Source organism: Macrotis lagotis, chromosome 6 (assembly GCF_037893015.1).
Source record: "Macrotis lagotis isolate mMagLag1 chromosome 6, bilby.v1.9.chrom.fasta, whole genome shotgun sequence".
In the NCBI taxonomy this organism is placed as follows: Eukaryota; Metazoa; Chordata; class Mammalia; order Peramelemorphia; family Peramelidae; genus Macrotis; species Macrotis lagotis.
This window is the reverse complement of record NC_133663.1, coordinates 96,446,039-96,469,538: the sequence shown is the minus strand read 5'-3', so window position 1 is coordinate 96,469,538 and position 23,500 is coordinate 96,446,039. Positions and strand designations below refer to the sequence as shown.

The 23,500-nt window shown below is 36.8% G+C and overlaps 1 protein-coding gene and 1 pseudogene across 1 annotated transcript; both read left to right on the top strand.

Annotated features, from left to right (window-relative positions):
* CNMD (chondromodulin) lies at nucleotides 1–19,136 on the top strand. The gene is made up of 7 exons (XM_074191765.1): nucleotides 1–175; nucleotides 456–596; nucleotides 5,350–5,490; nucleotides 8,422–8,535; nucleotides 11,699–11,852; nucleotides 16,533–16,696; nucleotides 17,646–19,136. Exons 1-7 carry the CDS (start codon nucleotides 104–106, stop codon nucleotides 17,862–17,864), a joined length of 1,005 nt encoding a protein of 334 aa, XP_074047866.1. The 5' UTR covers nucleotides 1–103; the 3' UTR covers nucleotides 17,865–19,136.
* LOC141491133 (inhibitor of growth protein 1-like) lies at nucleotides 8,868–9,542 on the top strand (annotated as a pseudogene).
* Nucleotides 19,137–23,500: the final 4,364 nt, after the last annotated feature.

Below are 23,500 nucleotides of genomic sequence, written 5' to 3'. Positions count from 1 at the left end.
GGCTGCCCAGTGGGTGTGAAAGTGCGGGGGGAGGTTGAAATGCCCCTCACTCGGGGCCCTTCCACTCCAGTCCAGGTGGAACCTCAGACCTCATTGACCAGCCATGGCCGAGAGCTCAGACAAAGTGCCCATCGCCCTGGCAGGCCCGGAGGACGTGGAGCAGTGTCGCCCACCCGTGAGTAGTGGTCCCGGAGCGCCGGGGCCCGGAGTCGTGTGCAGGGGACCCCCGACCCTGTGGGTGTTGTGGGGAAAGCCACCGGCCCGAAGCCAAGGCACAAGAGCATGGGGGGGGGGGGGGGATCCGTGTAGCCCCGAGGATGCGGGGGCGCGGGGTGGAAGGGGTGCGCGTGTCCGTGGACCTCACGAGCCAGGGGTCGCGGTGGAGCTGGAGGGGTGGGAGGGGAAGGGGGACCCCTGGCCCCTCCCCGACGGCCCCCCCCCCGTCCCCTCCGCAGGCGTACACGGCGGTGGCAGCGAGACCCTCCAGCCCGGGGCGGCTGCTCAAGGTCGGAGCCGCGGTCCTCGTTTCGGGGGCGCTGCTGCTGCTCTTCGGGGCTATCGGCGCCTTCTACTTCTGGAAGGTCAATGACAAGCATGTGAGTCCGGGTCCGCCGGGGGCCCCGGGTGGGAGGGCGGGGTCGTCCCGGGGGGAGCCCCGGGGGGCTGCCGGGGCCGGGAGGGGCGCAGCCCGGACTGGTCGGACCTTGGAGAATCCGTCGGAGGGGGCTGCCCGGGCCCCGGCTGTGCCAGGCTGCGGCTCCCCCTTCTCTGTGAAATGGGGGCGTGAGGAAGGGTCCCAGCGAGGGCTGCGACCCTAAGGGGGCCGAGTCTGATGCAGGGACCCTCAGGAAAGGGCCGAACCTTTGCGGGCGGCCCCCTCTGGCCCCTCTGGCCCCGGCCCCTTCTAAAGAAGCGCAGGAGGAAGCGGGAGGGGCGTGAACTTCAAGAGGATGTGTAAGATCCAACAATCTCATGGCTTTAGGATCAATGTTGCACCAAACAGCCTCCCTCCTGTCTGGACAAATACTCTCACCAGAGCGCAAGAAACAAAACTTCCCTAGCAAGAGGCTCAATGTGTGTTTTAAATGGCAAGAATTTGTTCACCTATGTAAAAAGGATGTTTTATCCTGATAGCTATTGGACAGGTCTAACGGGAGCTTATTTCTAGTCATGGGGGGAATCCATCTACCCTCAGCGCACATACAAAGGTCTGTTTCTTGATCCTCCACAGAGGATTTTTTTTTTGCTCTCTACTCCCCCTCCTTCGCTCCCTCCTCCTCCTCCTCCTCCTCTCTGGGGAATTCAAAGCATGAGCTAATTCCAGTATTTAGAGAAAAACGTTGCAGAGAGCAATCCGGCCATTTCGGCCCGAACATCATCTTCTCCAGACACTGCACGATTTGTATTCTTAACTCTAAATTCTAAGGAAGATTAGCAAACATGCCAGATATTGTGCCCACATCAAATTTAAAAGCATCATTCTGTAAGATGAGAACGGCGGTGTTTAGTGTGTGTTTGCATTTTAAATGTAAAAACTGGGCCATATGTTTCCATTTTAAAGCAGTAGTTCTGGACAGAGGAATGGATTTCAACCGTAAATTCTACCAAAAATTGAGTATTTAGATTGTCTCCCTTTGGGAAGTGTTATCGTATTTGACTATAAATTCATACTTTTAGATAAAAAGCAAAGAAATAAATATTCCAAGTCTCATTGTTATATTATGACACAAAAATAACTAGGTTTTATGCAGTTGGGCTGTGCTATGTATTAAAACTATTTAATAAAAACACTTCTAATTCACAAGATTCTAAAATGAGAGGATAAAAGATCAAAAACAATAAGTGAAGCTTATTCATGTCTTGTTTCTTCATCACAAGTAGATTAATTTTGTTTCATGAAAAGAATAGTGAAGCACATAATTGTCAACAATAAAAGGCACTGTTAGCATTTTCCAGACCAACAGGATCATAAAGAGAATTATGGTATATTATTTTTATTTCTTCAAAATTCTCACTGGAGTCTTATATGCTTACAAAACTATATTAAAGAGATAAGAAAGACTTTGAACAAAATACCTAGTAGTCAAATATCCATTTTCAATCTCTATATTTCTTGGATTCATCCTTTTCTCTCTACTCATGAAGCTATCATCCTAAATTAGACAGACCCCTCATTATCATATTCTTGAACTACTGCAATAGCTTATTTGGTTCCCTGTATCTAGTATCTCTAACCATTCTAATCTATCCTCTACATAGTTGCCAAATTGATATCCCTAAAACACAGGCCTGACCATATCATACTCACGTTCAAGAAACTTCCCAAGCTCCCTACAACCTCTGGATATGTGATAACCATCTATACAGGCCTGATTCCAGGACTTCACTGCCCACTCAACATTCCAGCCAAACTGGTCCCCCTCCTGCTCCCAGGACCCAATATCTCCTTCCCTACTTGCCTGGCATGCTCTTCCCCCTCACCTTGGCCTATTGGAATCCCCAGGTCCTTTAAAGACTCAGCTCACATCACTTCCATAAAGTATTTACACATCCTCTTAATTGCCTGTGCTTCACTCTTCCAGCCCCATTTAATAACTTTGTATTTTGTTTTTATTTATCTAACTACCTGGGGGAAGAAGAGAGCTCCCATTTCCCCAGTAAATGTAAAAATTCTTCATGGGTCAGGACTCTCATCTTTTTACCTCCAGTGTCTGACATGCGGTAGGTACTTTATGATAACTTGTTGAATGATTTATATACAGTCAACTGTACTGTGTATATTCAGTTTCAGTTCCAGATCTGTTTCCTATTAACATAAAATAATTTTAACAGAAAAAAAAAATTTAATTGGGAAGGTACATTCGCTTGTTTTTAAAATATATTCTAGGGGGTGGCTAGGTGGCACAGTGAATAGAGCACCGGCCTTGGAGTCAGGAGTACCTGGGTTCAAATCCAACCTCAGACACTTAATAATTACCTAGCTGTGTGGCCTTGGGCAAGCCACTTAACCCCATTGCCTTGAAAAATCTAAAAGAAAAAATTTATATATATATACATATATATATATATATATATATTCTAAAATTTAAAATAGTATACTTAACACTGCTCCCCTCCAATGGTATAGACAGATAAAAGTTTATTCTAATTTAGTCCTTTTCCTATGGATTTATTTCCTAGGTTTATGCCATTTTAGTTTGGATTAAAAGGTGCCTTGGGTGCTAAATAAGCAGTATTTGGTCTCAATTATGGACTTGTATATATAAAAAGTAAGCAAAACTGGATAAAGTGGTGATCCTCTGGATATGAAAAATCAATGTACCCTATCCTATGTAACAGTAGTAACACAGTATGTTTAGATCCTTTCTTCTGACTGATTTTTTTATAAGTGATCTCTTTAGTTACAGCAATCAAAGCAATCTTATATTGTGTTTGCTTTGTTAAAAGCATCTATTTGCATTTTGGAAGGCACCATATTCAACACAACTGAAGCAAACAAGACAATTCATTGTCCTGAAGTAGCAAATCTTTAGTTTCCAACAGTGAGTAGCTTTTACAAATCTGTTCATTACTCTAGTGGCCCCACTGGAGCCCAATGCCATATTTTTATAGCCCAATCCTTCTGGCTCCTTTATCATTTGCTGTTCAGCTGGACTCACTTATCTGTCTCTTAAATTTACCAGAGTTCAAATAAGATCAAGTATGCAAACTCCAAAGCAAGAGAGATGTCTTATCATTATTGCTGATCTAGAAATTTGATTGTTATTGTAGTGTAGGGAACCCCCAATGGGGAAACTTTGTCTATCAAAGTTAGACCTGTAACTTTTCTACAATTTATCTTGAGTTCCCCAGGGGCTCTGATAAGTTTCCCTATTCCAATCAGTATGTGTCCCACCCTGTCAGAGGCCAGTTCTTTATCGTTAAGCCAGTGTCTCCCTAACATCCTATGTTTTTTATAATGATTAATACCTCTCATCTCATTCTTCTCATAGTGTTATTTATCCAAGCACCATTGAGTGCTGATTCAGCAAATTAAAGGAACCAAAATTCACCTGTGGAAATGTACATGCATATGTGGGTTGGGGGTTCAGGGTGTGAATGAGAAATGTGAGCTGAGAAACCCAATCAAAAAAAAAAAGACTCTATTCAAGCTGTTGTTTTACCTATTCAAGTTTTAGTTTCCTTTGTCACCAAAGTAGATCATGGTAAAGTTTTTAGACCCCTTCTCAGAATAATGTACTTAAACACATTAATAAATTCATGGGACTTACAAAGGAAACTATTATATTGAAATATAAATACTCTAACAAATTCATAAACCTCAGGGCAAGAACCCTTGGATTAAATTCTCAATGTGCTCTTGATATTGAAGAGTGAAGAGTCCTTAAGGGCAAGGATTATTTCATTTTTGTTTTTGTACTCCCCAATACCCTTTACATAATAGGCACTTAATATACCTGTGGAAGTGATCTTGATGGTAGTTTTCTCCCTTCTTTCTCCACCATCCTGTAAAACTCTTTGAAATCCAAGATACCGACATAAACAAAATTAGCAAATTAAGGTCTTAAAGGCAAATGATTTGCCCAAGGTCACATGGCTAACAAATGGCAGAGCTAGGATTCAATCCTAAATATATCTGACTCCTAACTTAATACTCTTTGTGATACACCAAGCAGATTCAAATGACTAAATCTTAAAAAACTTAAAAAGGAACATACAAGAAAATCTAGGCACATTTCTTTCTTTGTGATACTTTGTGATCTGCAAAAATATTGGATGAATGTGATTGCTAGATACACAACACAATCTGAATGCCTTGGAAGTTCATTATAATATTAGCGATATTCCCTGTACTATTCTAATACAGACATGAAAATTGACCTTGCTTAAAACAAATGTGAGCTATTTAACAAGCTCTAAGATTCTGTAATTCTGTGAAATCCTATACTGTCTGTATTACAAGCTCTAGGATTGTGATTCTGTAAAATACCCCAACAAGCCACATTTGTTAACCTTGACTCTGTATTACTTACTTAATTAAAACCCATTCTTGATTAAGCCACTACTACTATTAAAAGCTGTTTTCCCCAATACAGCACATCCCTCAGGCATCCTGCCAACACCATTTATTATTCAGCTGGAAGGGGGCAGAACAAAAGACATTCTAGATTTTTAAAGAACTATATAGAGGGATTAATGTGGATGAGGTTCTGTCATAAATACATGTATAACTATTAAAAGACAGATGTTAGGGGCCTCAGAAAAAATTAAAATCTTATTGTATACTGAAGAACCAAAGAGCCACTGATTGCTTTAAAAAAATCTCTAACTCCTTATGTTCAATTCCAGATTTACAATGTCCATTATACCATGAGTATTAATGGAAAAATACAGGAGGGATCAATGGAAATAGATACTGGGAACAACTTGGAGACCTTTAAAGTAGGAAGCGGAGCTGAAGAAGCAATTGAAGTTAATGATTTCCAGAATGTGAGTAGATTTTTACTCATTTTAAAGATTTAATGATTCACTCCTTTTGGACTCTTCCAGTTCAGGCAGAACAGCATTTCATATACACAATCCAAGCAGTAAATATATTTTTATGGAGAGAATCTGTTATCAGCTTAGGCCATAAGCATGGGTCTTTAAAAAAGCACGAATCAGATGATACAGTTCTACTAGTACTTTCTCCTTTTTTTTTAAGCTTTCCTCTGCTAATGTTCTTACCTGGCCGACTACTCCAATTATCAAAGAATAAGCCCAGTGGAGTCATCATGCAATACAACTAAAAGTAGTCTATTTTCTCTTCATCCTTTTTCCTGTTATTTTTCTGATCTGATAAACTGGAAGAGTGATTAGTATAATTTTGCTTCTTTTAGCTCCCTTTGTTTTACTACCTTAATATTTCAGCTTGCTCAAATTGTTTAAAATTCCTGCATGGATTTGGGGGGGGGTAGTTAAGAAGAGGGTAAAGAGAAGTGAGGGGAGAGAGAGAAGGGAGAGAGGAAAGAAAAGTGAATAACTAAGAAGGGGAGGGGGGGTAAGGGCAAGGAAAAGCAACCTTTTCTTCCCACAGGCATCTATCCCCTCACTGGTTTTATTTCAGTACTCTACACAGTATAGACAGTTGGATGCTATGAGTTCATAGCATTCACCTCTGGTTTCCCCTGTCCCTGCCTCACTCCTCCCTGTACAAAAAAAGGACATTGAAACTTGAAACTGAGGGAGCAACATAAAATGTCCTAAATTAACTATAGTCCAAGAATACTCTCCCTATCATTCTTCATAATGTTGCTCATGTTACATACTAGAATTATTTTCACAGATCTCATATAGTTCATAACTTTCCAAAATTTCATTAAATATAACCCACAATTTAAGGCTTAGTGGATCCTTCACCTTGTAGCAAGAGTTCCCTAAACTCAGATCACTCAGATCACTGAAGCCAAGTCTCCGGATTCTCAAAGAATATGCTAACAGAACCAAAACTCTGGAAGGTCCTATTAGACCAAAGAGTTGCAATGGGTGTGACCTGTGGTATAAAACAGGACTGTCCAAAATTCAGCCCACAAAGTGATTTTATGTGACCCCCTGTGGATTTACTAAATGCTTTCATAAAGGAAGCCAAGCTACTGCAGAGCTCTCATTAAAATGGTAAATCGAAATATATTTTCTATTTGTTTCAATAAAAACTTTTAAAAGTAAGGTTGAACAACTCTGGTCTAAAAGATGAGCCTGGCTAGGTCTGGAAAAGGCTCATCACCAGTGTGGTGGTCAAGTTGATCAATGTTTTTGGCAGCACACTTGAAGACCAAGCGATAAAAGAATTTCAATATTCACCAGTCGAGGAAGAGGACATGATTGTAATCTGGGCTCAATCACCTTAGACCTCAAAGTTCTAGAAAGCATATATTTAGCATCCTCCAAGACCTTTCTCTTTAATCAAAGAGAAAAAAAAAAGGGGAGAGGAGGAAGAGAAGTATTTTGAGTATATATAAAAGTCATTCCAATTGGTGCCAGTCATGCTTCACATTCTATCTGCTCCATCTTTAAAATCAAAGGGTGAAGGGGCAGCTAGGTAGCACAGTGTAGAGCACCAGCCCTAGAGTCAGGAGCAACTGAGTTCAAATCCAGCCTTAGATACTTAATAATTACTTAGCTGTGTGGCCTTGGGCAAGCCACTTAACCCCATTGCCTTGCAAAAACTAAAAAAAAAAAAAAGGTGAGCATCAAGAGACCTCAGAGGTCAACTGGTTTAACCCCTCATTTTGACAATGAAGAACCTGAGACAAGCATTTACTTAACATTATGGAGCAGGATTTGTATCCTACCTCAGCATGCAACCCTTCTCTGTAACCACTTTCTCTGGGAATATAATCAAACCAATACTACTATAGCTTTTGGAGTGCAGCCATAGAGCTCTAATATGTCTCCACTCACTGTCCATATGAATTCCCAAACCAATGCATCCCTCCCAGTTTACCCATCCCCTATAAGACAGTCTGCTTTAGAAATTTTAAATTCCTTAAGGGCAGGAATCATATGGCTTTTGAATTTTTATCTCTGGCACAAGGCAATTGCTTAACAAATGTTTTTTCATTTATTTATTCCATTTATTCAAGAAGAAAAGAAAGAAGAGGTCACATTCTTGAATTTTAATCTGCAAATTCTTTGCTCATAACTGGAGATGCAGGGAATAATTTCATTTTAGCTTTCCTCAAAAACATGGAATTTTATAAATTCTGTTTTAACTGTGAAACTTGTTTTTACTTATGAATATAAAACATCAAAATAAATCTAAAATGTTGGAATCCACCACTCTCAACTAGATATGGACTTACCCACTGAACTTTGAAAGGTCAGTCACAGAGACAAATATTTCTACAGACTCCAGAGCTGTGAACTTTGTTACAGATGTAATTCCTGAAGTTACTAAAATGGAGCAAAGTCTTTTTGAGAACAGGGTATGGGGACAAGATGTCAAAGCTCTTGACAAAGGTTTAGGAAAATGTTAACTATCTGGTCTTAAATTATGCTAATTTTTTTCTCTTTTATCTCAAAGCCCTTTGGAAAGCTCTATACAGTTAATTGTCTTAATTTATTTGCTCTTAAAATAAGGGATGCAAGTCTGAGATGTGAACCCTGTTCCTTACAGGCAGAAGAGATGGTACACAAAATAAAGAGTAAACAATAGGGTTATATGTCATAAATGCAAAATTAATAATACAATGTGCTAGAGGATTCAAAAAGAGGGAAAGATGACTCCTGACTAGTGAGGGTCTAAGAAGGCTTCATGGAGATGGTATCTGAACTCAAAATGGAAGAAAGAAATTTTCCAAAAAACAGAGCATCAAATGGCATGCTAAGAGGTACTTAATTATAGGTAACCAATGACCAAAGATCTTTTGTTGTTGCTATTAGGGCATCACTGGAATCCGTTTTGCTGGAGGAGAAAAATGTTACATTAAAGTCCAAGTGAAAGCTCATATGCCTCAGGTGGATGCCAAGACCAAACAGAGCATCACCTCAGAACTGGTAAGTAGCAACTTGCTGGCAAAGTAGAAAGGACCCTGGTTTCCAATAATCTGTGGTAAAAACCCTTCATCTTCAATCTCCTGTTCTTGGAAGACTGGAACAAAGGTCACATTTCCATTTCTTCTCTCCTGAAGGAAATTTTTGTTTTTGTTTCTTTGGCTGAAAATCTATTTTCGGGGGTGAGGGTGGGGGGGATGCTATGGGCTGAAAACTGAGACAGAGCTCCCGCTGAGGCTTCAAGGCTTACTGAGCTTCACTTTACTCATCCCTTTTTGGCTGGGGGCCCTCTTCTGCTGCTTGCTGGGAAATCTTAAAGGAGTTGGATGAATATTTTGAGAAGTTCAAGTGAGAGATAGACTCAGTACAGAAGAGGAGAGTTTTTCACTGCATTCAAAGAGCATTAATCCAGAGCCAGGAACTTGGAGATGAAAAGATCCAGATTGTTAGCCAAATGGTAGAACTAGTTGAGAATCAGACCAGGCAAGATGACAGTCATGTGGAACTTTTTGAGACTTGTCAAGAGACTGATGACCCCTGGCAATAGTGACAAAACCAGCCAGGATAAGTCTAAGAATGAGACAATCACTCAAATTGAAAAGCCTAATAATAAGAGATCCAGGCAGCAGTGCAACAATGAGAACTGAGAGAATGCATCTAATAATCACGATCATGATGATATCACCTCAGGAATTCCAAAGGAGAAAAAAGCTAAAACTTCAAAGAAAAAGAAGAGATCCAAGGCACAGCAGAGAGGGAGGCCTCCCCTGCAGACCTTTCTATTGATCCAAATAAACCAACATACTGCTTATGTAATCAAGTCTCCTATGGAGAAATGATAGGTTGTGATAATGATGAATGCCCAATTGAGTGGTTTCATTTCTCATGTGTAGGACTTAAATCACAAACCAAAGGGCAAATGGTACTGTCCCAAATGTAGAGGGGAAAATGAGAAAATAATGGACAAAGCACTGGAGAAATCCAAAAAAGAAAGAGCTTATAACAGGTAGTTTTTAGACATTTATTTTATAATAGTGAGGAAGAAATAAAAACAAACCAGTGTATTCATTACCTTTACCACCTTCGTGGGGGTACAAGGATTGTAAAATGCATATTTTTAAAGAAAATTAGAAAATAAACCATTTCTGTTATAGGGATGGCAGTGAAAAAAAAAAAAAACTATTTTCCAAAGACTCCTCTTTCACCATGTAATCTTTTCAGGTGATTTTTCTAGAAGCAGGGTGAGAGGGGTATCTTAAAATATATTATGATTCCTGGCTCTTAAAAGCTACATGTAGGGGCGGCTAGGTGGTGTAGTGGATAAAAGCACTGGCCTTGGAGTCAGGAGTACCTGGGTTCAAGTCCAGTCTCAGACACTTAATAAACTACCTAGCTGTGTGGCCTTGGGCAAGCCACTTAACCCCATTTGCCTTGCAAAAACCTAAAAAAAAAAGCTACATGTAAAATGGCACCTAAACCAGCCTCTCCCCATAAATTGGACCCAGTTTGCCTTCTAGGATTATGCAAAATATGTCTAATCCTTCTTTCACATGATAGCTTTTTTCAAGTATTTAAAAAGTTATTTTCCCCCTAAGCTTTTTTCTTTCCTATTTCAGTTTAACTATTCCTCTAGATATGATGTGGTTTGTCAATGTTCCTATTAAGATGTAATAACTAGAACTGAACAAAATATTACAGATATGACCATATTATCTTTACTGTCCAAGACATTATAATTTTATTAAAGAAACTGAAATTTCTTTTTAGAGAGGAAGAAAAGGATGTATGGGGGGGGGGGGGTAGAGTTGGAGGAGGAGGGCCCAGAAGAGGAGGGGAGCTGACAGCTACAGTCTCCTGATGACTGATACTGAAACCTCCTGTCCCTGCTGTCATTAAGCTAGCTAAAGCCCAAGCATGGGTCAAATAAAGAAGTCTGATGTTTGTGAACTCTACTGTATATGTTGGCTTCCCTTTGGGTAACAAAAATGATAGTGTTTGATAGCTCCTTTATGAGTTGTTCTAGGCTCATCCATGGATTGCACTGATAAGCTTAAACTTCAAAACAATTAGTTTTAGCTATTTTAAGCTACCCCACCCTCACCTCCCACCAGTATTTTATAAGGCACACAGTTTGGATAAAAATGTAGCAGATTTTATGCAATCTGTTTTAAGTAGATTTTCTATAAACTTTGTATAACTTTTAAAAGATAATTGAACTTGGAGAAGAAGGTAGAGACATTAGGACATGAATATGATATAGAAAGTAATGCCATCAACAAGAAAATATTGGGTGAAGTAACCTAAACTAAGTTGAACAAATGGATTAATTGCACAGTAGTTTTCCACAGAAGTTATTTTAATTCTTTCATAAGCTCAAGGGGAAAAGTGTAAATGAAGTGCTACTTTACAGTTTTTTAAAAATGGAAAAAGTGTTTTGATATCCCCAACCTACTGCAGATAAATAAATACATGAAAGGAACAACTTGGGAAAATAAATTTGTCTATGTTATCAAACCACTCTCAGGAACCTGTTTTATAAGAAAATCTAGAGTTTAACTTTGAAATCTCACTGGTGTGCTTGATGCCACAGACATCTGAAATATGTTTTGTTACAGCTAGAAAATGTCAAAATGGTTTATGTTAAGTAATACTTTGAACTAAAAAACATTAAAGAACCAATCATTTGCATCTCTCTCCTCAAGCTCTTTGAAACAACAAAAATAGGAAAACCTGCAGAGTTGGTCCTATCTTCAAATGGGGGTTGAGGGAGCCTGGTTTCTGTATCTTTATTAGAATGGGGGGGGGGTCCCCATTCAATTGCTTTTCCATCTAAAGAGCTTGAGTTGCCACTACCCAATTAGCTTAAAACTAAAAAACAGATAAATTTCACTTTCAACTCAGGACCCTCGCTCTTCTTTGTGGAAACAATCACAACAGTCTAAAATTCAAAGATGCACTTTGAATGACACACCTCTGAAGATTATGTAAATGACTACAAATGAAGCCAATCTTTGTAAAAGGCACCTGGTATTCAATTTCTCATGAAACTTGTATAAAATTTAATAATCTTATAGGAATAACTGAATCTTAATATGCCCATGAATATGTAAAATGATCCACTGTTCTCTACTAAACTACTACTACATTTTGTTTCATCTGCTTACAGGAAGGCAAGATCATGCCAGTTAAATTTGAAGAAAATTCTCTAATCTGGGTAGCAGCAGACCAGCCTGTTAAGGATAACAGTTTCCTGAGTCCTAAAATCTTAGAACTCTGTGGAGACCTTCCTATTTTCTGGCTTAAACCAACACATCCAAAAGGTAACATTTTAATTTTCAGATGAACATTATTTAGAATTCTCCCTATTTTGTTTCAGGATTGATTCAAATAATAAATTGATCCAAATACTACATACTAAGCATAACAAAACTGGACCAATTGGAAAGATAAATCAAGATGTGTGGACAGACCTTAATAATTGGCAGGCTGGATAAAAGAGGAAATAACTACAACTGTACTTGAGTATTAATGGTAGGAAAATGAGAATGAAGATATAACTATATTCATTATTTATAATTTTCATTTAATAAGTTCATTTTTTTCTTTAGTTTTGCCTTTGAATCTTTTTGCCATTCATTCATTTCAATTTTGCTCTTATATCATATAAGCATAAAATAATTGTTCACACATAGAATGGTGGGAAAGCCTCAAGATGTTTAAAGTATATGCAAAGACTGATCATAGGGGACTTGCCAGGGGAAATGAAAGGTAAAGTGACTTATTTGCCCAATGGTTATAGTGTCAAAAGCAAGCCTCAAACCCAGATATTACTTATTCAAAGGCCAAACCTCTATTCTGCTATGCTGAGTTCCAGCTATATATATATATAACATGTTAAATTCCAGCAATAATACAAGTAAACATGGTGAGGATCTTATTTTGACATCAAGTGGTATTTTTTTTATTTAAAAGCCAATCCCAAAATTTATGATTTTATTTATATAAATGAAATTTATATAAATATATAAATAAAATTTATAGGATATAAATATAATATATAAACAAAATATAATCATATAAAATATATTTATTATATAAAATATATACATATATGTGCTTATGCACACATATACATTTAAAATATTAAAAGGAAACCAAAAATAAGACTGCATGTTATCATTTAGTAATGGTTAAGATACAAATTCTAGCCATCAAATTTCTTAGAGAATGATCTTCAAGAAAGGATCAAAAAGGAAGCAAAGCAAAAATATGAACTTCATTTTATGTCTTAGTGACCAACAAGTTTTCTCTATGCCTCATTAATTTCCCCCTTTACTCCCTAAGTGACAATGAAGTAAAACCAAGCATGAGTTGGAACAGGTTTGGCATTTCAGGCTGAGGAAGGTTTGCAATGAGTGGTGTTGCCTGGTATTGGCATAGAGCAGTAATACTCAAAGTGTGATCCAAAGAACCCTAGGAGTCCCAGAGACCTTTTCAAAGGATTCATAAGATCAAAACTTTTTTCATTTTAATTTCTAATATGGTATATATCAGGAAATATCACCCATATAAACAAATATTCAGGGAGGCAACAATACTAAGCTTGAGAATTACTGGCAGAGATCTTGCTTCTGAAATCTACAGAATCTACAATTAAGATGATTAAAGTATTTAGATGGAAGACGCTTGATTTTTGGATTGTCAAAAGTCACAATATGGAGGCTGTTAATAGTGTTCCTCTTAAGGTGTCTGATTCCCTATGGTACAAAGAAAAGCAGAGCACTAGTCTTGGGAGTTGCAAGAATTCTGAATTTAAAGCCTTTCTTTGATTCTAGAAGTATAACCCTGGTCAAATCACTCAACCTGAGATGCAGTTTCATTATCTGTTAAGTGGGGATAATAATACATGTAGAATGTACCTAATAACATTATTTCAACCACAAGAATCCAATGCAATAAACATCTCTTAAATGCCTACTATAGGCTAACACATTGTACCACATGCTGGAAATACAAAGACAAATATTGGGGACAAGGTGTCAAGGAAGAGGGAAGTGTCAAGCATGCTCTGAAGGTTATGACCTTAACTGAGAGTAGACACTAGTGGCACACTCAATATGAAGTGGGAAATTTGGAGTAAGGATGAATTTAGGGAGAAAGAGAATTATCTTTGGGACAAGATGATTGAAAGATATAAAGGACATCAAAATAGACTATCTCATAAGCAGTTCATAATTCCAACACTTCATAACTGGAGTTCAGGAGAGAAACTGTAGCTGGAGATAAAAGACTATGAGGGTCATATGACCCCATGGAAGCAAATGAGATCAACAAGAAGCAATAAAGAGAGAAAATGGTTCAGGACAGAGTCACTGATGGTTGACATCCACAATAAAGGAGGAGGATGGCAATTAAGCAAAAGATTATGACAAGGAAAAGTAAGACAGCTAGACCAAAACCACAGAATCAATTAGAAGAAGGGCACCTTTAAATTACCTATTGCCTCTTTAACAGAACCAACAAATCTTGGAATGAGAAGTTTGAGAAGAGCAGTGTGATTTGAAGAATGATTGAAAAGAGTTGAGAAGCAAGTAGGTAGTAAAGATAACAAATAAAGCAAAGAGGTCGGGTAGCAAACAGAAAAGGGAAGAAAAATAAGGGGAGAGAATAAAACAATATGAATGATGAAAAAACTTTGGAAAAGGTAAGGGTTGGAACTAGGAATATATTAGGGTGAGATCAGAGGGAAAAAGTTAAAGGGAGTGGATGAAGATGTAAGAAAGATTTTGAAGTGTGGAGGACAGATAAAGGAGCTCTCTCAAAGGAATTCAACTTTCTCAGTAAAATGGAAATCAGGACAACTTCTGAAAGAGGTCGTAGTGAGGGAGGCACTGAAAGCCATAGAGATTTAGAACCTCTGCTAAAAGTACCAGGTAAGAAAAGATATCTTCTGACTTTAAATTTAGAACTGGAGTGCTTCAATGAAGGCTTAAGTCCAACTGAGACTGTATCCACTTAAATTCATGTTATCTGATCAGTAGAATGCTGTGATTTCCTCTAGCAGAAGATATGAGGTGAAAACTAATTCAAGCTGTGCATGGACAGGGTATAAGTGGTAAAACAAAGGACCAAGGGAAGTCAAGGATATGGGATCAAGCTTATGAAGAGAAGAAAGAGTAATGTATTAGGAGAGCAAGAAGACTTGGGAGTCAATGGAAACTGAGCTAAAGATAATGTATATAAAAGAACTTTGTGAACTTATACTATGTATGTGTATAAGCTATTAACATTTTTATTAATAATAATATCCCAACAAATCTCTGAAGTTTAGTAGCACACACTTCCTTGTTCCTACGTTTTCTAAGCTTAACATGCCTGGGTAACAGAGACTCAATTAATAAGGGGTTCACAGAAGAACATTGTACACCCTAACAGCAATATGGGATTGATGATCAATCTTAATGGACTTGCTCATTTCGTCAGTGCAACCATCAGGAACAATTTTGAGGGTATCTGCAGAGAATACCATTTGTATCCAGAGAAAGAATTGTGGGATTTGAACAAAGACCAAAAACTATTGCCTGTAATTTAAAAAACAAAAGTTATCTTATTATTTAATTTCGCTATGTCCTATATTTTATTTTTTTTCCTTAAGGACATGATCTCTCTCTCAACACATTCAATTTAGATCAAAGTATAGCATGGAAACAATATAAAGACTAACAGACTGCCTTCTACAGGGGGTGGGGGAGGGAATCAAGATTAGGGGGAAAATTGTAAAATTCAAAAATTAATTAATTGAAATTTTAAAAAATAAGAAAATAAGGGGTTCAACAAACCAACCATCATGAACTAAGCACAAGCTTAGCAGGAGCTATCTACAGCTTAAAAACTGCTTTTGGGGTGGCTAGGTGGCGTAGTGGATAAAGCACCAGCGTTGCAGTCAGGAGTACCTGGGTTCAAATCCGGTCTCAGACACTTAATAATTACCTAGCTGTGTAGCCTTGGGCAAGGCACTTAACCCCATTTGCCTTGCAAAAACTAAAAAAACAAAAACAAAAAACAAAAAAAAAAACAGAAAAAAACTGCTTTGGCATGTTTGATCTTAGTTAAAATTTCAAATTGTGTGGAATTTTTAGGCTCAGTATCAATATGTCATTCTACAGAACCAGAGAACAACTATGCTGCAGTGGAAAAATTGCTGGCCTAGAAGATGAGAGATTTGAGTTCTCATTTCATTTGACCATGTATTAGCTGTAACCTTGGACAAGTCACTGAAATTCTTAGAATCTATTTTCTCATTCATAAAATGAGAATAGTTACTGAGTCTTTCAATGGGCTGTGAAATGTTTTTAACTGAATTGAGTTTGATGAGATAAAAGATGTGAAAGCAGCCTTTCAAAGGATAACGTTCTATTACAAATGTTAAAAAATACAACTTAATATGTACAACCCTTGATGTTCACTTTCCCAGATTCTGGAATATCCATCCATTGTTAACTTTGAAAATTCTCATATCTGTATCAGTTGATAACTAATTTTAGTTATATTTTAATGCTCATTTAGGTTATTCCATGAGCTACTAATTCATTTTCCATTCTCCAGGTTTTAGCAGTCAGCACACCAATGTCAACCATCATTTTTATATTTTAAAATTCACATTTAATTATAATGAGCAATTAAAATAAGTGCCTTGATGCTTAAAAATTAACTTCTCATGTAAGGCACACTATCACCCATTAATATCCTTTTCAAAAACCATATTGATAATAATCTGTGTCATATATATTATATATATATTATATACTAGGAAGCTAACATTCTGTCTGTAGAACAAAATTCTAAAACACAATCAATTAAACATCATTTTCATAATCAAAGAAACAAGTTTTTCAAATAACTACCTGAATTGTGGCCTTCCGCTTCATTTTCATAGAGAAGCAATAAAATTCAAAAGTTTTTTAAAACTAAGGAAATAAAATAATGTTTTTTTTAAACAGAAAACCAAAGAGAACGAAGAGAAATCTTACGAAAAATTCGTCAAGCAACTACAAGAGCAAACAGTGGGCCAAGAGGTAATCCAAGTTCTGGAAGATCAAGTAATGAAACAAGGCCCAGTATTCAGGAGGATACAGAATCCTTCAATCCAGATAATCCTTACCATGTGAGTAGTTATGTTCAGATTAATGCATCACTAAAATAATGTTTCAGCATATATACTTTGAAACAAGGATTTAATATTCAAAGGAAACTTTTTTCTGATTTAGTAATAACTTTGAAAATTCAAGAGAATGAAGCTACCACCCCCAGCCCCCAATCTCATGCAAGTTTTGCCATTGCATAGTAAAATTTTGACAGACCAAACTGGAACTTTCAATAAACCTTCCTTGTTTCTCTACACAGGACTTAAAAGGGAAAGAGGCAACTCTGAGGAGTCAAATGTTTCAGAATTTCTTTTGCAAACAAAACACGGGGGGGGGTCAGAATATGGTCTGGCCAATCTTTTCCATCAAAGCACTTTCTCTAACTGAATTTTGCTCCTCTGTTTACTTGAATTGCACTAATTCTAGCATTTTGAAGCCTAAGAACTAAATTCATGTAAGATCCTGAATTTGGATTCATTTGTACAGCATCTTTTCCTCAGTGACTTTAGGTTTAAGGAATATTTTTTATCTCCAATGCTGAAATGAAGGCAGGAGGAAGAAGTGATATTGCTTCTTTAGGATCCCTAAAGAGAGCTACAAACTGAATTTTTGTAATTAGTTCTCCTATCTCCCACTATCTTCCAAACTGTGCTACCTAGAGATGGAGAGCTATCTCAACAAAAAATCATGAGGTGTCCCACAAAAACCAAACTGGTAGCAAAAGATTCTTTTTTATTTGGTGTGTCCATGTGCTTCAAGATTCCTCTTCAATGGCAGTTTTGTTAGGTGGGGATTCCATGAAATCTGAATGAACTTTAGGCAATTTTCAAGTTTTTAAAAAATATAGAAGACCCTTTTACTTTATTTAGCCTATTCTTGAGGCAATGAGAAATTCAGAATCTAACTCTGAAACCATGGGAAGTGAATTTTGTATCCTAAAGAAAATACAAATAATTCTTTCTCTTTCAGCAACTAGAAGAAGGTGAAGGTATGACATTTGACCCAAGACTAGATCATGAAGGTATCTGCTGTATTGAATGCCGACGGAGTTACACTCACTGCCAGAGGATCTGTGAGCCTCTTGGTGGATACTTTCCCTGGCCTTATAACTACCAAGGTTGTCGATCAGCTTGCAGAGTAGTCATGCCCTGTAGCTGGTGGGTGGCCCGTATCTTGGGTATGGTATGAGATGATTTCCTATCCTAGGTACAATAACTAAGACAAGAAAAAAAGTTGATGAAATGAGACTACAGTTAAAGAAGTATGAAGATTCTTGGAGTTGAGGACACTGAAGTATAGTCATGTGTCATTCTAGATGCCTTTATATTTTCTACTGCTTTTAATTTTCAATGATGCAAAATGTATTTTCTCCTAGTATGGGGAAAAATTCACCAAAAGGGCAATGAAACACCAAAAAAAAAAAACATATTGATTTCTTTTGTACTATGGTTTTTGATGTGTCAGATATACATATCACCATCCCTCCATTCTGAGATAAATGTGAAAATGTCCAGTTAGCCTAAAACTCAATTTCTACATTTGGAAGTAGCTTTCAAACCAAGTCACTGACTAAAATAAATCACAAGTTCCCTGTAATCATTCATATTAAGTTCCCAGATCATTTTGTATTAGTCATAGCTTATTCAATTCCAGCAAATGTGTTTCAGACTACAAAAATATAAGTCAGATAAAACCAAAATAAGTTGAAAGAATTAACCTGTAGAATGGAATGTGCTCACATAAATGACATCTATGCATCTCAAAGTAGTGGCAATGTAGGGAGTTGTTGACCTATAGAGTATGGTACATAATGCCATCAGCTTCAGGAAAATGTCTTTAGAAGAAACCGGATCAAATTTAACCAAAGGTAAATCTTTCCAAAAGTAAGGAGGGGAGATTACCTAATCAAAATTTAGAAAAAGCAGATAATTATAGCTTTTTCAAACTACTTCCAATAAATGGACACTAGGAATAAAGGAAGATAGTGAGTTCTACCTTTGTAGTACAAATCAGGCTGCTGGAGTAGTCCAATTATTAGCAAATCCCTCTCTTGGTAATGGGACTGGTGCTGTTGCTTGGAAGATATGGCCTAAGAGGACTAACGAATACCTTTTGAAATTAAAATATTTTTCTAATGATAACATGAAGAAATTTTATATTTTTGGACATTTAAGTTCTGAATCTCACATTTTTGGAAAGCTATAAAAACACTTCTAAAGAAAAAATTTAAAAAGCTGCTTTTGGGAAAATTCAAAAATATGAGCTGAGTAAGGGAAAAGGAAAGTCATCACTGCCCTTGAAACATCACTATTTCTCAATATAATTTTTGAATGCACCATATGTATATGCTGATGTGAAAATTCTTATTTTTAATAAATTATGCATTGCTTCCAATAAAAGTACATAAAAATATCCAAATATTTTCATCCTTTTCATTCTAAGTTGGTTCCTGGATCCTTGTTCACATACTTGCATTCAGTGAAATGGGACATGAAACACTGTAGCAGACTGGGTCTACAAAGGAACCAAGAGGGTGCAACAGTTTAAAACAGAAATAAAATCTGTCTGGCTAGCATATTCTCAGGCAATAGGGAATCTTTAAGGAATATTAATGGCTAATTAAAAATATGAAACATGCCCTTCTAAATGATATTCTAATGCAGAAGATATTCTCAAATTATATACTTTGTCAGAAACTTCATAAACTGATAGATATAACATATGGTGGAATATTCTAGGGGGTTCAAAAATCATTAAATACAAACTAAAAGAACATCATCTGTGTCAGAAAACAAAGTGTGTCTGAGTGTATTGGGGGAGGAAGAAGTAGAAGAGTGATGAGGTTGGACTCCAGTCAGTAAAGATTGAAGAATGACTTTCAGAGAGGGGCAGGCTTTTTGACTGAGTAGGATGATAACCCTAAGAAGGCCTGGAAAGAATGTGATAAAAAGGAAGTGAATTCCTGGAGCTCAGGACTTACCAGGATCAAAGTGGGTTATTCTGAATGAGATTACTTTATAAATGAAAATCATTGTGGTAAACTGTTATTAGTCAACTATCTTAATAGACTGGTTTAGTCTTTCATAGTAGGATAAGAACACAAAGACAGACAGATCACCACTGCTGCCAAGGTACCTAGAAAGAGGTGTTAAAAGAGAAGGCTTTAGACATAAGACTTATTTCAAAATATTTACAACTCTGCCTAAGAGGAGCTCCATTTTTCTTAGGTTAGAAAAAAGGGAAGTCTGAAATAAGATATCTTATTACACCATTCCAAATGAAGGCAATCCTTTGGGCTTTTTTATTTTTAACCTCAGCTGATAAAATTTAAGCAATCTGTTCACCAAAGTATGTAAAAGTTACTACTAGATACACACTTTTGTTGTGACATCTGCATTATTAGTACAGGATATTAAGCTTAGAGATCTAGTTCAACTTCCCCTCCACAGCATTTTTAACATAATACTCCTTATCTCTAACTGGCTTCTCTGGTTCCTCCCTTTTCAATCCTTCCTCCATTCAGCTAACAAATTGGTATTTCCCCAAAAGTAAATTAGTGCCCTGTTCCATAACCTATTTACCTTTATGATCTAAAGTCCTTTATAACCTCTAGGTTTATCATACCTACCCTACCCCCAAAAAACTCTTTAAGAGTCAAATTGACTTTCTTTCTCTTCTTCACATCTGGCCTCCTGTTTTCTGTCTGGTTCCCTACTTACCTCTACCTCAGAGTCCATGGTGTCCTTCAAAGCTCATCTTATAGACCCCATCTTCCATGTCAGGCCTTTTCTAAACCCCCAGTTGCTACTGTCTCTCTCTTGAAATATTTTTTTTATTTTGAATATGCTTATTTATGTACATTTTACTCCCCACAGTAAGTTTTCAGGTCTACCTTTTACTTTGAATTTGTATTCCCAGTGCCTACCAATTTGTTGGCGCATAAGAGATGCTTCATAAATGCTTAGTGATTAATTTGTCTACTGCTAAGTCCTTCTTGATATTGAACTGAAATCTGGTTCCCTCTAATTTCCATCCATATCATATGATATTTTAGTACCTACCATACAATGTGGTACTCCAATAAATATTAAAACACCAGCACAAAGTCCCACTATTGTTATTCCACAATTTAAGCTACTTATTAGAATTTTTAAAAGGTCCAAAGCTATTAACAATCTGCTTCAGAGAAAGAGTTATTCAATTATTATATGAGGGCTGCTGTCATTCCTAGAAGATACAGTCAACCTGTAGAAGATAAAAAAATAAATTAAGCTGCAAGGTGTGTATTGTGCATAAAAGATGCTCACTCCGTGTGACTCACTTTAAAATGACACACTAAAATATTGCTTTTATTGCTAATGTAAAGAAATCTTCGTTCAGACTCTTGATTTAGTTCTCTACAACAGTCTGGACATTAAAAAAAAAAAAAGCAAATATATCCAGAATAGCTATTTATGCCATTCAAAACTTGATTCTCTTCATTAGATTTTATTATACACTGAAATACGAGCTACATTTCTTACCAGACAATGTTTCACATATGCATGGTCTAATATTTAATCTTATGTGCTTACTTGTATATCTGTTCAGACATGTTTTATGCATATTATAAATGGCTACTTTTAAAAAATTAATAATTTCCATATTTTTGTGCAGCCCAAACTATACAGAGATGGTTCCACACCTCAAACATTTTAAAGCTCCTTGTCCAATGCACTGATATTTAGTACCTTAAAGCTCCCTGGACTTAAATTCTACAGTTTAGTAGAAATAACAAATCCTGTTCAAGGCCTTCCACACATATGATTTAGCAAATGTTAGAAGGGTTCTTTAAAACAAATAACTAAGGGGCAGTTAGGTGGCACAGTGGATAAAGCACTAGCCCTGGTGTCAGGAGGACCTGAGTTCAAATCCAGCCTCAGATATTTATTATTACCTAGCTATGTGACCTTGGGCAAGTCACTTCACCCCACAGTCCTGCAAAATAAATGAATGAATGAATGAATGATAAAAACAACTAATCACTTCCTATTTTAGCAGCAAAAAATAGCATGGGCCTCACATTAAGGAAATATGGTATACAAAATAGGTTAATTAGTAGATCATTTACTTTCAGAAAACATTCAGCAAAACTTTCCTTTAAATAGCCAGTTCCTGATGCTGAGCGAGATGAGCAGAACCAGAAAAATACTGTACACCCTAACAGCAACATGGGGGCGATGATCAACCTTGATGGACTCTCTCATTCCATCAGTGCAACAATCAGGGACAATTTTAGGCTGTCTGCAATGGAGAATACCATCTGTATCCAGAGAAAGAACTGTGGAGTTTGAACAAAGACCAAGGACTATTCCCTTTAATTTAGGGGAAAAAAACAGATATCTTATCCTCTGATCTTGTTATCTCTTATAACTTTCTGTTTCTTCCTTAAGGATATGATTTCTCTCATCACACTCAATTTAGATCAATGTACAACATGAAATGGGGGGGTAAGATTGGGGGGAAAAATTGTAAAACTCAAAATAAATAAAATCTTTAACAAAACAAAAAAACCTAGCCAGTTCCCTTAGTAAAATTAGAATGTAACTTAGGTACAAACCAACAGAAACTCTATAGCATGATGAGGACTCATACATAGTTAACAGAGAGGTCTAAAACTCTAAAAGGCCTTACACTTTTGAATCATTTTGTATGTTCTGGACAACAATGTATCCAATTAATATTCCTTCCTTTCAATGGTTTCTAGACACTAACATTTTGTTCATAACTTCATGTTTTCCAATTCACTAGATTAGGTGCAGTATACAGAACACTGAACCTAGAATGAATAAGACGAGTTCAAATCTAGCTTAAAACATTTACTAGCTATCAGATGCTAGCAAGTCACCTAATCTCTGTCTGAATCAGTTTCCTCATCTGCAAAATGGGGTTAACAATCACACCTACCTCTCATGATTGTTGTGAGCATTAATTAACACTTTTAACAAAAATTCAGGGGTAGGAGGGAAAAGATGAAGGAAGTGGCTAGCAATATGATTCAATACTGAGCTAAAAGTTACGGGATGGTAGATGGAGGTAGGAAAAAATAAACTCTACAGATGGTACACTCGCTGGCATGCAAGACAGAACCCCCTTCAGAAGGTGGTTAGCAATCATGATATTATTGTTAATGTATGATCACTGATATTGAAGTAAATATGATATTAAAATTTTGAGGTACTATCAAAGCGTGACCATCAAATTAGGAAAATATTTTCCCAAGTGTGAGAGAGTATTCTAATTCTAGTTCTGCTGCTAGCCAGTTCTATCAAGAATGCTAAAATATCTTGGTGTCAATTTTTTAAACTCTAAAACCGATTTTTTTAAAAATTGCTCTTTTGGCTCAAAGGAAACCAAATGACAACCTAAGACATGAAAGCACCTTGAAAAAGTAAAATTTCTAAACAGATATAAAGGATTGACTGGCTATGTAATCTCAAACACATTGCAATCTCTGGACCACCTTCCTCATCTTTAATAAGGAATTGGAAAATAATCTATAAGGTCACTTTCAGCCCTCAGATTCTACCTATATAATTCTTTGTTTCTATTCTTTCAAACATTTTGGGTCTAAGATACAAATACAGACAAAACATCTTTTAACACAGCTCTACCTAACATAGAAAAAATCAGATCCAGAAAAACAAGGCATTCTATCTTTAATTTCAAAAATTCTGCTAAATGAAAAACCCTATAAAATAAATGTTTCCAACTCTCCATCTACAAATTGGCATTTTATTCAATCAAAATGTTGTTTAGGTTTTGTATTTAGGATGTATTGGCAT

What these genes read in the sequence shown, in the direction of transcription:
- CNMD (XM_074191765.1), top strand. Translation starts at nt 104, where the DNA reads ATGGCCGAGAGCTCAGACAAAGTGCCCATCGCCCTGGCAGGCCCGGAG. An exon ending in GGAAGGTCAATGACAAGCAT is followed by an intron (nt 597 to 5,349) that starts GTGAGTCCGGGT and finishes GTTCAATTCCAG; the next exon opens with ATTTACAATGTCCATTATAC. An exon ending in AAGTTAATGATTTCCAGAAT is followed by an intron (nt 5,491 to 8,421) that starts GTGAGTAGATTT and finishes TGTTGCTATTAG; the next exon opens with GGCATCACTGGAATCCGTTT.